This window comes from Cryptomeria japonica, chromosome 6 (assembly GCF_030272615.1).
Source record: "Cryptomeria japonica chromosome 6, Sugi_1.0, whole genome shotgun sequence".
NCBI classification, from domain to species: Eukaryota; Viridiplantae; Streptophyta; class Pinopsida; order Cupressales; family Cupressaceae; genus Cryptomeria; species Cryptomeria japonica.
The window spans coordinates 559,975,468-559,990,632 of NC_081410.1; the positions used below are offsets into that span (position 1 = coordinate 559,975,468).

The 15,165-nt window shown below is 36.9% G+C and overlaps 1 protein-coding gene across 1 annotated transcript; it reads left to right on the top strand.

Moving 5' to 3' along the window:
• The first annotated feature begins 2,688 nt into the window (after positions 1-2,688).
• Positions 2,689-5,963, top strand: LOC131079325 (pentatricopeptide repeat-containing protein At1g09820). Its single transcript, XM_058017234.2, has one exon. It carries the CDS (start codon positions 2,813-2,815, stop codon positions 5,000-5,002), a length of 2,190 nt encoding a protein of 729 aa, XP_057873217.2. The 5' UTR covers positions 2,689-2,812; the 3' UTR covers positions 5,003-5,963.
• Positions 5,964-15,165: the final 9,202 nt, after the last annotated feature.

The following is a 15,165-nucleotide window of genomic DNA, read 5'->3' on the forward strand; positions in this document are numbered from 1 at the left end:
TGGGTTTTTCTTCTCCTTTTCCAAACCCTCTTTTAAATAAAGAGTCGACTTCTAAAATCTCGGAGCTTGTTTCACAAGTCACATCTAGTCCCACACCTGTGAACTTACTGAATTGCCCTTGAAAATTGGCGAAAGCCAATTTTAGGGATCAATAGGAAGAAGATTGCTAAATAGGTAAGGAGTAAATGAGTCATGGGTAGGAATTTTTTTTGCTGATGTATGTTCGAGTAACATGGAGGAGAGACATAACATAGTTTGCCACTTACAATTAGTCCAAAATAAACCATTGACAACAAAGGCCCAAATAGATCACTTAACTCTAGTAGAACAACTAGGGTAACCCAAATCAAGGGTGGGGAGAAAATTCACCCACAACTTGGGGAAGAGTTTGGGAGGAGAAGGAAGAACTGTCTCTCCTTTGTTGATGACAACAACCCAAGCAATATTATCATTTGGAACACCATCACAAGGGGGATTAAGAGGGTAAATTCCCTTACTAAGATTGCCAACATAAGGTGTAGAATGCCAACCAGGTGACACGTCAGCTACCAAAGGCTAGAGTAGAATAGGAGCAATAGGCGGGGAAGGGTCCACAGGGCCAGAGGGGATCATGCCAACAACAAGAGGTAGAGAAGAATCCATATAGCCCGAGGAGGCCAAACCAACAATAGGAGGTAAAACATCATCTTGGAAGGAATAATCATCAACTTGTGGAGAGTTAGGAAAGGAAGAATCAAAAGCCATGATAGTCAAGTGGTCACCATTAGTGTCCTTCCACAAAGTGGTAATACCTTTATGACGTGAGAGAGAACAATCCATGGCCAAGTGATTAGTATAGAAGCAACATTGACATCGAAAGAGGAGGTCCTCATTATCCAGCGATTGAGTCCATGGCCTATCCCCAACCATTATAACCACATCTCTAGGAAGGGGTACAAAGGTGTCAATATTGATAAGAATACACACAAATATAGAAGGACCCATGAAGGTAGTGGTATCATCAACCTTCAAGAAGCAACCAACAAAGCTGCTTATGGCCTCAAAACAAGAATTTTCCCAAAAATGAAGGGGAAGATTGGGAAGACGAACCCACACTAGACACACACTGAGTGGTTCAATAAGAGGGTTAAAGAAAGTTGTCGAGGGTTTGACGAAAAGAGAGAGTGAGCACCCCAAGCCCATAGTTTGCTCAACACCAAATCATTATCAATAGAAGAAACAAAAGAAGCAACAAAAAAAACCCTCAACACAAGGGAAAAAATCAATGTTACCAGCAACTAAGGGCTTCCAAGAATCCATCACCCATTGATGAAGATCTAGGAGAGAAGGCCAAAAACCATTAAATCGATTCACCAAATCACAACGTTGGTAGAAATCCATATTGTCCACCACATCATGGCCACAAACCACAATGGGGGAGGTCTTGACACAAAAAAGAGGACGAGATTTCCCCTTTGGTGGAAGGGCAACAACAAATTTGGCAACACGAGCAAAGATCCATCCATCAATAGTAGAAGGAGGCTTTGGGGGAGGGACCCCAACACCCACAACACCAGTAGAACCAAAAGCAATGAAAACTGATTCAGAAGAACCATTAGGAAGAGCCACCCTCAAAACCTTAGGAACTTGCAACCTTGACTCCACCAAGGGCACAACAATGTCCACGCTAGAGAGCCTAGACCCAAATGTAGCAACATTTGTTGGAGGAGGTGCAGAGAAATTAATAAAAAGAGGTGCCATTGTAGAAGCATTCAAAACCCCTTGAGCAAGAGGATTCAAAATCCCTTGAGTGAAAGTATTCAAAATCCCTTGAGAAGGGTCATTTAGAAGACATCACAATTCATTGTTTAAATACTATATGTGATAGGAAATTGTGCAAAATAAAAAAGATTGATAACCTAAAAACTACACAATTATCAAGCTTACACTCATGTTTAGGACGTTGAAAATGAAATCAAATTATGCAAAACATAAAACAATAAAAATGCAAACCCAATTTTCTTAATTTTATTGTCCTCCGTTTGAACATGTGCTCGATGTTATGCCTCCAAAGATGCTTGAAAACGCTCTATGATGGTTGGATATGCAAAGATAAAACTAAAATGGATGCAAAAGTGAATGGATGCGAGTAATTAAAATGACACTATGACGTTACAATAGCATGAAAGTGGATGGATTGTGAAGAACAATAAGGGGATTAAATAGGATTTGATGGGGATGAGAGAAGGCTTGATGATGTGCCACTTGTCTCAATTGAAGACAAGTGGCAATGCAAGGAATGACAAGTGTTCTTTAGAATGACAAGTGTCAATGCAAGAAATGACAAGTGTAACCAAGGACACATGTCTATTTGGGAGATAACCACCCAAAATTAGTTTCTTTTCCTAATTTATTAAAATGAGGAATGCACACATGACTTGGATAAGGTTGGTTGAAGGGATAGGGTTGGATGGTGGGTTAGGCTAGATGGGAAGTTAGATGGAGGTTAGAGTTAGGATACATGTGACCAAAACGGATTATTTGAATTATTTAAATTCAAATAATATGAAGAAAAAGGTGGCATGAACTGAATAAAATAATTATTATTTTATTTGATAGAAGAAAGATATGGTAATTAATTAATTAAAATATTAATCAATTAATCAGACATGACTCGATTAACTAAATTAATTTAATGAAAAAGAATTAGTGACCTCAAAATATTCCTAGAACTCTCGACAACGCCCACTAAGTCCCCTCCATGGGACCGCAGCCTCAGTAAATACCTGTGCACAAGTATGTCTGCTGAAGGATCTCGTGCGTCTCAAAATCAATGGCGGAATTGAAGAGCAAGTTGGGTACATTGGGGAGCTGTCCACGAGCCAGCTTCAGCCTCAGCACCCTTACAAATTACTGTAGCGACGTGAACAGCCGCTGCAACACAATAAGCAAAAACATATCAGAGGGTGAGTGCTTTCAGAAACTATTTCCGTCTTCCGTAGAAATGAACAATTGCAATCACCATCTACAAATTTCACAGAAAATTTTTGCCCCTTCTAATTTTGTTCATCGTGACTTAAATTTGAGACCTACCCAATATCCAGTTCATACACAGAAGTTAGGTTTATATCTTCAAAAACAACATCATCTTTATATAGAGCAATCGGCGCTTTTGTGCAATCGACTGCCTTTGAAATGTCAGAGCCAGTTGCTTGCTGTTTCTTTTTTTCCTCGAGGTCAAGTATATGTTAGATGTTTCTGCTGCATTAATCAGAAGTCTGAAATCCACATGGACTCTGCCAAAGACTCCCTCTCGCCTGAAAAGGTTTACCATTCAGAAGAGTTTATTAAGAAGGCATGCTCTTTCATTGATAAACAACAATGGGAGGACCTGGATTTGGTTTTATCAGGCTTAACTCCATTTGTGTTTCTGCAACTTCTTTTTACATGGAAAGCAGATGCCAACTTGGCCTTAATATACTTCAATAGGGCAGCAAGAGAACAAGGAACTGAACATACTATTGAGTCTTCTTGCACCCTATTACATATTTTAGCTAGAGCTAGAAAATACAAGGATGTCAGAGTCCAGTTAGACCACATTGTAAGCCACGACAACCATTCAATTGCTGCACTCTTCCATGCACTTGCCAACACCCAAAATCAACGCTCTTTTAATCCAGTGATTGTAAATTTACTTATAACTGTCTATGTAGAGAGTGGCATGCTTGCATATGCTGTGGAGGCTATAAACAAGTCACAGTCCTATGGGTTTAGACCAGCTATTTTCTCCTGGAATGCTGTTCTGAATGCTTTAGTGAAATCAAGCCATTGGGAGATGGCACGGAAGGTTTATGAAGCACTAATTAGTAGGAGGATTGCACCAAATATTATTACCTTTAACATAATGATTCATTCGCTCTGTCAGGAAGGGAAGTTCCGGAGAGCTAGTGATTTACTTACAGACATGCAATTGTGGGATTGCTCCCCCAATGTTATTTCATATAATACACTTATTGCTGGTTACTGCAAGAAAGGTGGTGTTGGGAAAATGTATAAAGCAAATGAGCTTCTGAATGAAATGTTGGGGGAGAGATTATCTCCTACCGAAGTTACTTACAATACTCTCATTGATGGATACTGCAAGGAAGGAAATATGGCCGCTGCATTCAAGATGCTTGAGAAAATGAAGGAGAAGGGTCTTTCGGCTGGTGTAGTCACGTACAATGCTTTAATATGTGGACTATGTGATGACGATAGGATTGAGGATGCTTTTGTATTGCACAGAGAGATGCAGGAAAAGGGTGTGCTGCCTAACATTGTTACTTACAATGCACTCATTAATGGCCTTTGCAAAAATGGACAGACAATAAAAGCAAAGGAGCTGTTGGTTGAAATTGCAGAAAGAAGATTGATTCCAAACTGTTTAACTTATAACACACTAATTAATGGCTGTTGCAGAAATGGGGAAATGCAAGAGGCTTTTCAGCTTCAGCAAATTATGACAGAAAAAGGTGTCCTGCCTAACGTCTCCACCTACAATGCTCTTATCAATGGGTTATACAAGAAAGAAAAGATGAAAGAGGCTTCTAAACTTCTTGATGAAATGTCAGAGAAAAATATTGAAGCTAATGTGATTACTTACAATGTATTGATAAATGCCTTGTGCAAACAAGGCAAAACTACAAATGCTATCAAGCTCTTGGACGAGATGTTTGAAACTAGGTTATCTCCTAATCATGTGACTTACAATACTTTAATAAATGGTTTCTGTGAGGAAGGTGATTTAGATGCAGCTTTTGGTGTGCGCAAGAGGATGGAAAAAAGAGGGCGATGGCCCAATGTAGCAACATATAATGTGCTTGTCAAAGGATTATGCAGAAAGGGTAGAATGCAGGATGCAAATAAACTTCTAAATGAAATGTTGGAGAAGGGCATGGCTCCAAATCATGTCACATACGATATAGTTCGCAATGAAATGATCGAGAAGGGTTTTGTCCCAGATATTGAAGGGCATTTCGCATGATATTTCCTTAACAAAAGACCATAGTAGAGCTCTTTGGTTATGCACTTACAGGATTAGTATGTCTGTTATGAAAATATTTTTGCTTATTTAATTCTTGTAATAAAGTTTTCTTTCTGCAAGAGCATTAATCCTGTAATTGCATAGAACATCCTATGGGGTTTGCTGAAATTTCCAGATGTGCTGTAAAAGCAAGATATAGAAGGCATATATCTTAGTATAGCACGATGAGACAGAGCTTTATAGACAAAGATAGAAAAGCCATCTGCCCCTGGTTGCAGGAATGTTCTGGTTTATATCCATAGCTGAATCTAACAGTGAGAGAGTCGCAGCTGATTGGTTTGTTGTTGAAGCAGAACTCCTAACAAAGGAGCCCAAAGAATCCAAAGGCTGTGGTGATCAAGGCTATATGAACCCCTTACTGAGTTATAGCGCTTCTGGAACCCCAGGAAGATAGTTAGGTGGGGGGAGGGGGGGTCCCATGTCCTATTCTGGTGGGGAAGTGTGGGGAAGGATTGGGAGAAGTAGTCTACTGTCGCCAGTTCAACATCTCGGAAAGGAGCTGATAGTAGGCTGGTACCAGCTGGTATCAATGATCACAGCCCTGAAGAACGTGCTTCTCCATGGAGTAAGACAGGTACAAGTTGGAGCATTCATCAAATCCCATCACCATGAGTTAAAAAAATTCAAGTACTGACTAACAGTGAAAAAAATAACCTGGATTTATAGGGATCTGTGCTAGTATCATTTATAACCATGCGTGATGAGTGATTTGGTTGCAGTATGTGAGAAGACCTTTATGGTTTGCTTTATTCCCTGCTTAAACAGCCCTGAAGATTGCAGTCATTAAGAAAACTTTAGTTGGCAGCACATTGAAAAGCAAATTTCATAGGACAAATTTATGCTTCTGTGACCACTATGAATATGTACAGAATGGCCTTATATCTGTTGAACTTTTGTACCATCTGCTGGCCGTATTCATTTGTTCAACTGAATCAGTAGAAGCAAAGTACATTTTCAGTTTCTGATCATTTATAAAAAGGGAAGCAAACTAATTTTTTCAGTATAAATGCTTTTGGTAAGATAAGGATTGGAATATTCCTCATGCTAAATAATTGAATTTCACACTAAAGGACCAAAGTAGGAAATTTGGTTGTGTTTCTAGTTTTACTTTTCTGGTGTAGTCTAAGTTTAATCTGCAAAGCAATGTTTCTTAGCTTACCAGCAATCTTGCATCAACGAAAAAGAGTTTTTTATTGTTTGTTAGTCTTTTGCAAAATTCATTTTTCTTTAGCAGTCATTTTGGTTTTCTGCAATTGGATTTTTGAGATGTAGATATCAGTTTGAGCATTCATGCTTGAAGACAATTATCTGAGTGTTAACACATGTATTTGTTTGTCATGATATTTTGTCTGGAGCATCATAAGAGCATCTAGAGAATGTCTGCATGCCAATTTTGTATTTCATGTTATTTGTATGAGGTGGCTTGCCAAGTCAGCCTTTAAAGGTCTACGAGGTGTGCATCATGATTTTGGGGTTTGTATCAACACCTAATGTCATTAGTGGGATCATTGGTACCAAGGTTGTTTATGTTGAGAACTGCATCGAGTTTAGAGTCATATAACTTGGCATATAAGAAAAAAAGACCATTTACATGTTTCGAAGATGTGCATCTAATTCTGAAACAAACTTCATGGAGAAATCATTTAATATTGGTTCCATGATCTTTATCCTGAGTGCATGGGGAACTATACTACGGTTCTGGGTCAATGTCGACCTCCAATCTTCACTATAAATAGGTGGCAAATTCGTTGTGTGCATCAAGGGTAAGACCAGGGAAGACAGAGAGAACAAAGTTGAGGTCTAAAAATTGAGAGAGGAGCTTTTGAAGCTAAATCAGTTTTAGGAATTTGACGTTTCTAGCAATATTCTTATTTAGTTCATTGTTTATTTTGGAATATTAGACTGAACCTAGACTTGTTGGGAGCTCTAGAGGTAGATATTTTGATGTATTTTTAGATTGTGGAGAATTTGATATTGATCTAATTGTGTTCCATATTGTGTTTAAGAGTCAATACATTTGAGTTCCATTGTGGATGATGATGAGGGTTTTGTGTTAAGACTGTGGTTTGGTAGTCTTTCATTAGACACCCTTACCCCAACTTCTTCAGGTGGTATCAAAGCTTAGATTTGAATCGTGAAGAGGAGAAAAGAGGAAAGGCAAAATGAAGTATATCAGATTAGACTGTTCCTGCAAAGTGTTGAAGATGAAGCGAAGAAAGGAGGAGGAAGAAGCAAATTGAAGCAAGGTTATGGAATCTTAAAATAAGGTGAAAACTAAATTATAGGTTGATTGGATATTTTGGTAATCAGTTTTGAGTGTGGAATCAGGGATTTGAAGCCTGGTATGTATGAGATCTTTGTATGATCATCTCTCCAACTGTGAGTTGAATAGAGGTTGTATTCAATATTAAGAATTCAGCTGAAGAAAGAAGAAAGCGTGAAGAAATCGTCTAGCACTAAGTTGTTACGTAAAGAATAGCTAGTTTTCATGGTTGTTGATAGGTTGCTGAGTGTGGGGCAGTCAACATCACATTTGTGAAGACGAAGTGGAGAAGCTAGAGCATATAGGCTACCAACTGTGAGGTAATTTGTGAGTGTAGGATCAAGTAGATAACCCTGCAGATAGAGCACCGATAGACAAGCAATTTGTTAGTGGTATATGAAAGCAAGTGTGAAAGTGAGATCTAAAAGTGATTGTGAAAGAAGAGGGTGGATAGATGCTGATTTGGGAGACAATCTGCCTATCATTTGAAGTGTGCTAGACAATGATTTGAAGAGGTGGATGTATTGAGTCTTTAAAGTTGAGACAATTTGCAAGTATGTGTAATTTATAGCTGTCATGAAGATTAGAGGAAGAATGTTAGTCCTAGAGTCAGGGTTGTTTGCGAGTAAAGAACCCAGAAAAGAAATGGGAAAGTTTAGAATTCATGATGAAGAATATAGTAGATAGACTAGAAAATTTTCAACAGAAACCAGTAAGAGGAAGAGAAATAAAAAGAGATATGGACCAGAAAAGGAATACCAAAGAAATAAGGAATCTCAAGGATAGCAAGAATGATGTTGCAGAACAAAATGATGCAAGGTGTGGTAGTCAAGGAGTTATAAAGAATGTGTAGTAGAAGAATTGATATCATTAAAAGCAAGAAAGTTAAATTAAGGTGGAAGTTACTGATGTCAAAAATAAATTACAAGGATTGTTTGACTATCAAGAATTTTTTAAGCTAGTTGAGTATTAAAGCCATATTTTTAGTTCTGAAAGTGAAGAAGTTGAAGAGATAAAGTTATTATGAACATTCTAGAATAAGGTGAAAGACTAGATGATTGTGAGATTCAATATGTTTCTTTGGAAAGAACAGTCGTGAATGAAGGAGATTTGAGAGGTATAATGATTTAAGGTATGATTTATAACGAGATTAGTGTTGGTTCTAATAGTATGGTAGTAGTTTAAAAGAAATTAGATCTAAAGATTTGACGATTGGTAAGATTAAAAGTAAAGAATAAAATACAAATAGAAGATTTCTAGAAGGTGCGAAAGCAATGATAAGTGATATTACAGAAGAGAGCGGTAATATAAAAGATGTTAGTGAAGATATTGTAAGTTAAGACAAATGAAGAAGTGTGGTTGTGGTAATATAGGAGAGGAATATGACACTATCGTGAGACAGATGAACCATAAAGTAGAAGAAATAATTTTTTTAAGTAGGAATGCAGAAAGATGATTTGTAGATAACACAGTTGATTGTTCATAAGGAAATGAAGAGAACTGAGGAACAAACAATTGCAGATGAGAGATGGGAAAATTGTGTGGAATCCCAAGTTAAGAAGACAAAGTGTTAGATATATATTTTTACCTTGAAAAGGACATGGAACAGGATTGGGAAGATAAATGTAGTGATATAGTAAAGAAAGCAAACTTTAAACTATTGACACTTGGGATTTTGACTATGAAATGGGATTGCAAAAGTATGGAACAACATGTATAATGTAAAAAATTTGTTTGGAAATAGCCCATGTTTGACAAGATTATTAAAGAGAAGGAAATTTATGATAGAAGTTTGAATAACATGTCTGATGAGAGTTGAAAGGAAACGGATGTTTGGGGTTGCAATTCAAAAGGATGAACAAGATGTATTTTGATGAAGAAGAGAGTAGATGGTGTAAAATTTAAGAGTCAAAAGAGGTGATGAAGAACCAACGGAAATAGCTGGGCAGATGAATATACAATTGGAAGCAAATGAACTGAATGCAAGTTCAATAATCTAGAAAAACTGGAAAAACCGTTGATAAGGAAGTTTGTGATGGTACAATTGATTGGTGGTGAATTAAAGAATGATTTAGGAGTATTGTATAGAGTTGTAGGATGTATTGGAGAGAGGAAAAGATTTGAGTAAAAAATATTGGCAGATGGTGAATTCAGAGTTGTTGCAGGTTGGCATAAGAAATTAATGAAGAACAGTTGTAAGTTGAAAATGGTAATAAAGAAAATTATATGAAGTGTATGTAGAGGAAGATCCAAAGAGAAATGGATATGATGAGGATGTAGGTAATGGCAGAAAGAATATATTGGTTTAAGCAAGAAAATAAGTTGTACAGCAAATTTCAGCTGAAGACAGATAAGCAAGGGAATGAAGAGAAAATTTCAAAAAGCATAAACATAAGACAAAGAAGAATTGAAAGAAGACAAGGTAGAGATTGTTTGGAAGAAAGCAGATGGCAGTGATAAATATGAAGGTAAAAGAAGCAGGAATTCGTCTGAATCTAATTTTTGATATAAGATAGGGGAGTGTTGGATGCTTGTGTATTCATACTTCAGAGAATGACAATATTTATAAGGTAATACAAGAACTGTAATGGTAAAGAAGATGATTAGAACAAGTTTTGTGCATTAAATAACATCGTGGTGTGTTGTAATACAATTTGTTGCTAAAGGAAAACTGGCAGTTGAAATTGATTTGTTGAATTGTTATTAGAGATAATCATAAAATTATGAAGAGTGGATGATGCTGTAGATGCTACAAATGATATGAATGTTGTAGATATGTTAGCGAAACAAATAGATGAGTGCATAAGGAAGAGAATTGATAAGGGAATAAGGTGAAAAATTTCTAGTGCTTGTTGAAAGACATGTGGAATGCCAAAGTTCCCTCATCTCCCCTCCTCCTCTAGAGGCCGCACGCGTACTTGTGGGCACCAACATGGACAGAGTCCTTTTTGCTTGAGGTAACTAGGATGCTCAGTCCCAGGCTTATCTTCTGACTACTAGAAGAAACTATGGACAATGAAGCTGGTTGCAGCCTGTTCATCAGCACTCTGCCTCCCCATCAACCATCAGGGTAACCTATGGGTGACTTGTTGTTGCTTTCAACAAGTTTCCTTGGCTGGCTATTGCTATCCAACCAATTTGTGCTGTTGAAGAAGAAGGAAAAGCAAAAGAGAAAGATGACAAGGGATGGGATGGGACCCTCCTGCCAACACTCTAAAGCCTATTGATGTATGGGGAGAGCCAAGTGATTGAGACCCTTCTCCTCCCCACATTGCTACTATAGTTACTGCTTAACAACTTGCTTCTATGCTTTCTAATTCGAATGTTAGCCCCGTGTGGGCTTTAGGAGTGTGATTTAATATCCACCCACTTTTTTTGTGAATTTGTGCAATATTATTTTGTATAAATTATAAATTAGACACATTCATCAAAAAATGTGGAATGTTGTAGTAGCACATAGTAGGAATGGAACAATTTGTAGTTTGAATTAGTTGTGATAATAATGTATGATGTTGAAGGTGAGAATAACTATTTAAGATGAGAAGAATTGTTTGAAGGAATGTGTGGAGAACAAGAAGCAGCTACTCAAGGAAGAATCAACGAAATTCAATGTCTTGTTTCTCTTATTTGTCCAACTATTAGACGTGATGGTGCAACCCTTCTTTCTCCATGTCATGCTACTCATCAAAAGTACCTTCACATTTGTCACTTTTTCATTCAAAATTAAATCCATTATCTTCTCATTATTAGGGGTGTTGAATCTCAACCCAACAACAACTATGACATCTAATAGATTCTGCCAATAAGGAAACCTAAAACAATAAAATAAAAAACTAAGTATCCTTGAATTTTTGAAATCAAAATTTGAAAAATTCCAAAATTCCAAAATTGAAGAAACAAAGAAAACAAAAAAATACATAATAAAACAAAAATAAGAAAAATATAATTGGTTGCATGAAATGGAAAACAATAAATTTGAAAGTTTTTTATTGCATCCTTGTTGCTTGATACTTGCCTTATTCCAACTTGTACTCTCAAGCGATGGTTGGAAACTTAGAGAAGTGCATGTTGCAATATTAGTCCAATATGAGTTTGTAAATTGTAAGCGCAATAATACTACCGGTGCTCAAAGTTGAAGGGAATATAGGAATCAAAGAAGTAGAAGAGTCTTTTTGAACTTGGCCTCTAGCTATCATCTCTTTTGTTTGCCTATTTCATAGGTCTTTTTTCTCCTAAAAGGACTATTTGAGTTTTTAACTTATGGATAACATCAACAAGCACTTGTATGTACAAATAAACATTTGGTTAGATAAGTGTGCAAGGTGAAATTTGAAGCAATTAATACCTCCCCCACTAATTTATAGTTTTGCAAGGACCACAAATCAATTATTCTTTCTTAGCCATTGAGATGACATGTTTCTAACTTGGATCCCGTTGATGTGTTTTTTAGACACCTCTAACACAAAATAAAGTACCAAAGTTTTTTACCCTCTCTTGAACAAAATCACCTCAGATGCTAAATATATGATCAACTAAGATGACTCCAAGGTTCCTAATATCAGTTCTTGATGTGTGGGTAACTCAATGGTGAATGTGATTTGCTGTATGCACAAAGGGACTTACACAACTGTTCTAAAGACTTCAGCTTATCATGAATGGAAGTAGGTTTGCTAGTGGTTTCAATTGACTTAAGATTTTGCAAGCTGAGCTCTTGATCTATTTCTAACAAAGATTTTCAAATAAAATGCAAAAGGAAGGGTTTATAAAGTTCTAATCTAATCCTATCTTAAACCCGTTGATGTGTTTTTTAAGCACGTGAACACAGAATAAAATACCCAAAAGTATCTTATCCTCTCTTGAACAAAGTTACTCAAATGCTGAAGATTGGCTTAAGGATCACTTGAGACAACTCCAAGGTTCTTGTATGTCAGGTCTTGACTTGTGGATAAGCACAGTTGGTTGATGTGATTGCTGGTATCACAAAGGGACTTACGTGAATTGTCGAATTCTTGAATCGCTGGAACTTGATCATCTTATGTTGCAATATAGTGCTGCCTTTTGATCCTAAACTAACTCATTATTGAAAAAAGGGCAAAAGATGAAGGGTTGAGAGAGTCTATTCTAAGACCTAGAATGTAAGAAGATGGATGAATGATCAGATGGAATCCTATTGGGCAAGGTCTCACCATCAAATTGAACAATTTGACACAAGCTCAGTGCAATCTTCTAAGGACGTTTCAAAGATGTTCAAATCATTACCATCAAACATTGCTCACCATTCAAGTTAACACATAAACAATGGATACATAACAATTTGAATTTAAGCTCATATCACTCCAGTTGACCATGCAAGGCTCACTTACAATTAACACGAGGCTAGTGGTATGGACTAAACGGATTCCACACAAATGCATTTAGCAAATTCCCGCACTCAATCTAATCAACATGAAATCAAAATGAGAAGTAGAAGCATGAGGCTTGTTGAAATAACAAATTTCACCACAACTTCAATGAAAAGAGTATCTCATTTACAAGTCATAACAACAATTCTTCCTTCTCCTAATCTACTCTAATTTCTATTCTATCTTCTATTCTATTCTTATTCACTAATTCCCCTGCTACTAACTATTAACCTTTACCAATGAAGAGCTTGAGCCTTTTATAATGCTCTCAATACAATTCAATGGCTCAGATCAATTTGAGATCAATGGCCAAGATTTTACAATGAAAACCCTAATTAGGGTTTGTTACAACAAACTCAATTTGGCCAATGAAATAATTGCAACACTTTGACACATCTTCTTTGGAACATTCGACCAATGGATGATAGGGGTAGGTGTCTCGAAGTTTGTGCCATCACAAGTGAGTCAGGTACATTGCATCTAGACATGCTGATGTGGAACTTCCTTGATTGGTGGGATGATGATTCCATCTTTAACTTGCACTTTGTAGACTTGATAGATCATCATGAAGGAACATTTCTTGATACTCAACATTGTTTAGCTTCAACGATGATGACGATGATCTTCTAACTTTTATCAACCATTTTGAAACTATCCTCTTGAATGCTTTGATCATGGAAGTGCAAGGTATAAATCTTGGTTTTGAAGTATTGATGTGCCTTAGAACGAACTCTTAATGTCACCACCGCCTTTGCTTTGGAATTCCTTCTTTGTGACTCCCTGGTGTTGTAAGAGTTGAGATTCCTCTTGGGCATTCCATGCTTGTAGATGAAGTTTTCTTCCTTTTATGGGGATGTAGATCTTACAATCTTTCTCCTTCCACTTTGCAATCACCATCCTCTCTCATCTGCAAAACAAAACAAACATGATATCAAATACATAATATATAACCTTGATATATCCCTTGATTTTATGTGTTGGATAAGAGGATTTAGAGAGAATTCGCCTTCATGAAGGAGCACTTGAAGTTGTTTTTCGCTCTTAGAGAGGAGCTCTTGAAGTTTATTCCACCCTTGAAGTTCATTAAGTTATCCTTGTCTTTTGAACTTGCTCTCCTTCATTTTTAAAAAAAAGATTTTAGTCATTACTTGATGACAACATGAAGAGCTACCTTTAGGAGAGGTCTCTTATAGGAATTTTGCTCTGAGAGTGCTGCACATGAAGTTCGCCTTGACTTTACTTCACATGAAGTGATCTTTGAACTTCTATCTTCATCTTTTCAACTCAAAATGACTCTTTCCAAACTTTAAATCAGTTTAAGGTAGTAGTCATGTAACCAATCTTGCAACTTCGCCTTCAACTAGGAATACATGGAGTAGAGTTCACTCACTTGAAATTTGCTCTTGAAGTTTACTCCACCCTTGATGTTTATTAAGTTAACTTCTTACTCACCTTGCCTCATCTTAAATTCTAAATTGTTCCCTCTCAAGGAAATTAAGGCATCAAATCAGCTTAAGGAAATGACTTATTAGCTGCCTTGCATCTTGTTGTGAGTAAAGGAGACAAATTCGCTCATGTATGCTGATCTTTGAAGTTCGCTGATCTATGCTGATTTATGAAGTTTGCTCATGGGTCTCCATTTTTGAAGTTCATTCATCTTCAAAATGTAAAATTCGCTCATGTAGCTTCATTTTCGAAGTTCGCTCATCCTTTTTAACCCTTTAAGTTCACTCTTGTATGTCAAGTTTTGAAGTTCATTCATAACATTCAATCTTAGGTGCTTGGACATTGACTTCACTCATCTCCCTTTAATCATGAAATTCGCTCATATACCTAAATCTTTGAAGTTTGCTCATCTAGGCTAATTTGTGAAGTTCGTTCATGACATTCACTCTTAGGTGCTTGAATTCGCTCATATACCCCAATTCTTGAAGTTCGCTGATGTGGGTTCAAATATGAAATTCGCTCATAGGGCTTAATCTTTGAAGTTCGCTCATCTACCTTGATTCGTGAAGTCGCTCATCTACCTTGATTCTTGAAGTTGCTCATCTCCCTTGATTCTTGAAGTCGCTCATCTACCTTGATTTGTGAAGTTGCTTGTCTTGCGTCAAACATGAAATTAACTTGCCTCTCATTATCTCAAATTTGAAATCATTTTCTTCTAAATTCGTTGAGGCATGGAACTAGCTTCAAATAAATGATTTATTATTTGCATCCTATTGTAGGCAACCAAATTTGCTCCTCCTTCAACTCATGAAGTTCGCTCCTCCTTCAACTCATGAAGTTCGCTCATGGGCATCAAATTGTGAAGTTCGCTCATGGCAAATGCTACCACATCTCTCTCACTCCTCTACTTCCAATTTCGCTCATCTACTTCAAATCTTGAAGCTCGCTCATATACATTGATTGTTGAAGTTCACTGTTCTCCTTTGATTCTC

Bases quoted from the DNA above. Each gene is read 5' to 3' on its own strand.
- LOC131079325 (XM_058017234.2), top strand. From the start codon at position 2,813: ATGGCGGAATTGAAGAGCAAGTTGGGTACATTGGGGAGCTGTCCACGA.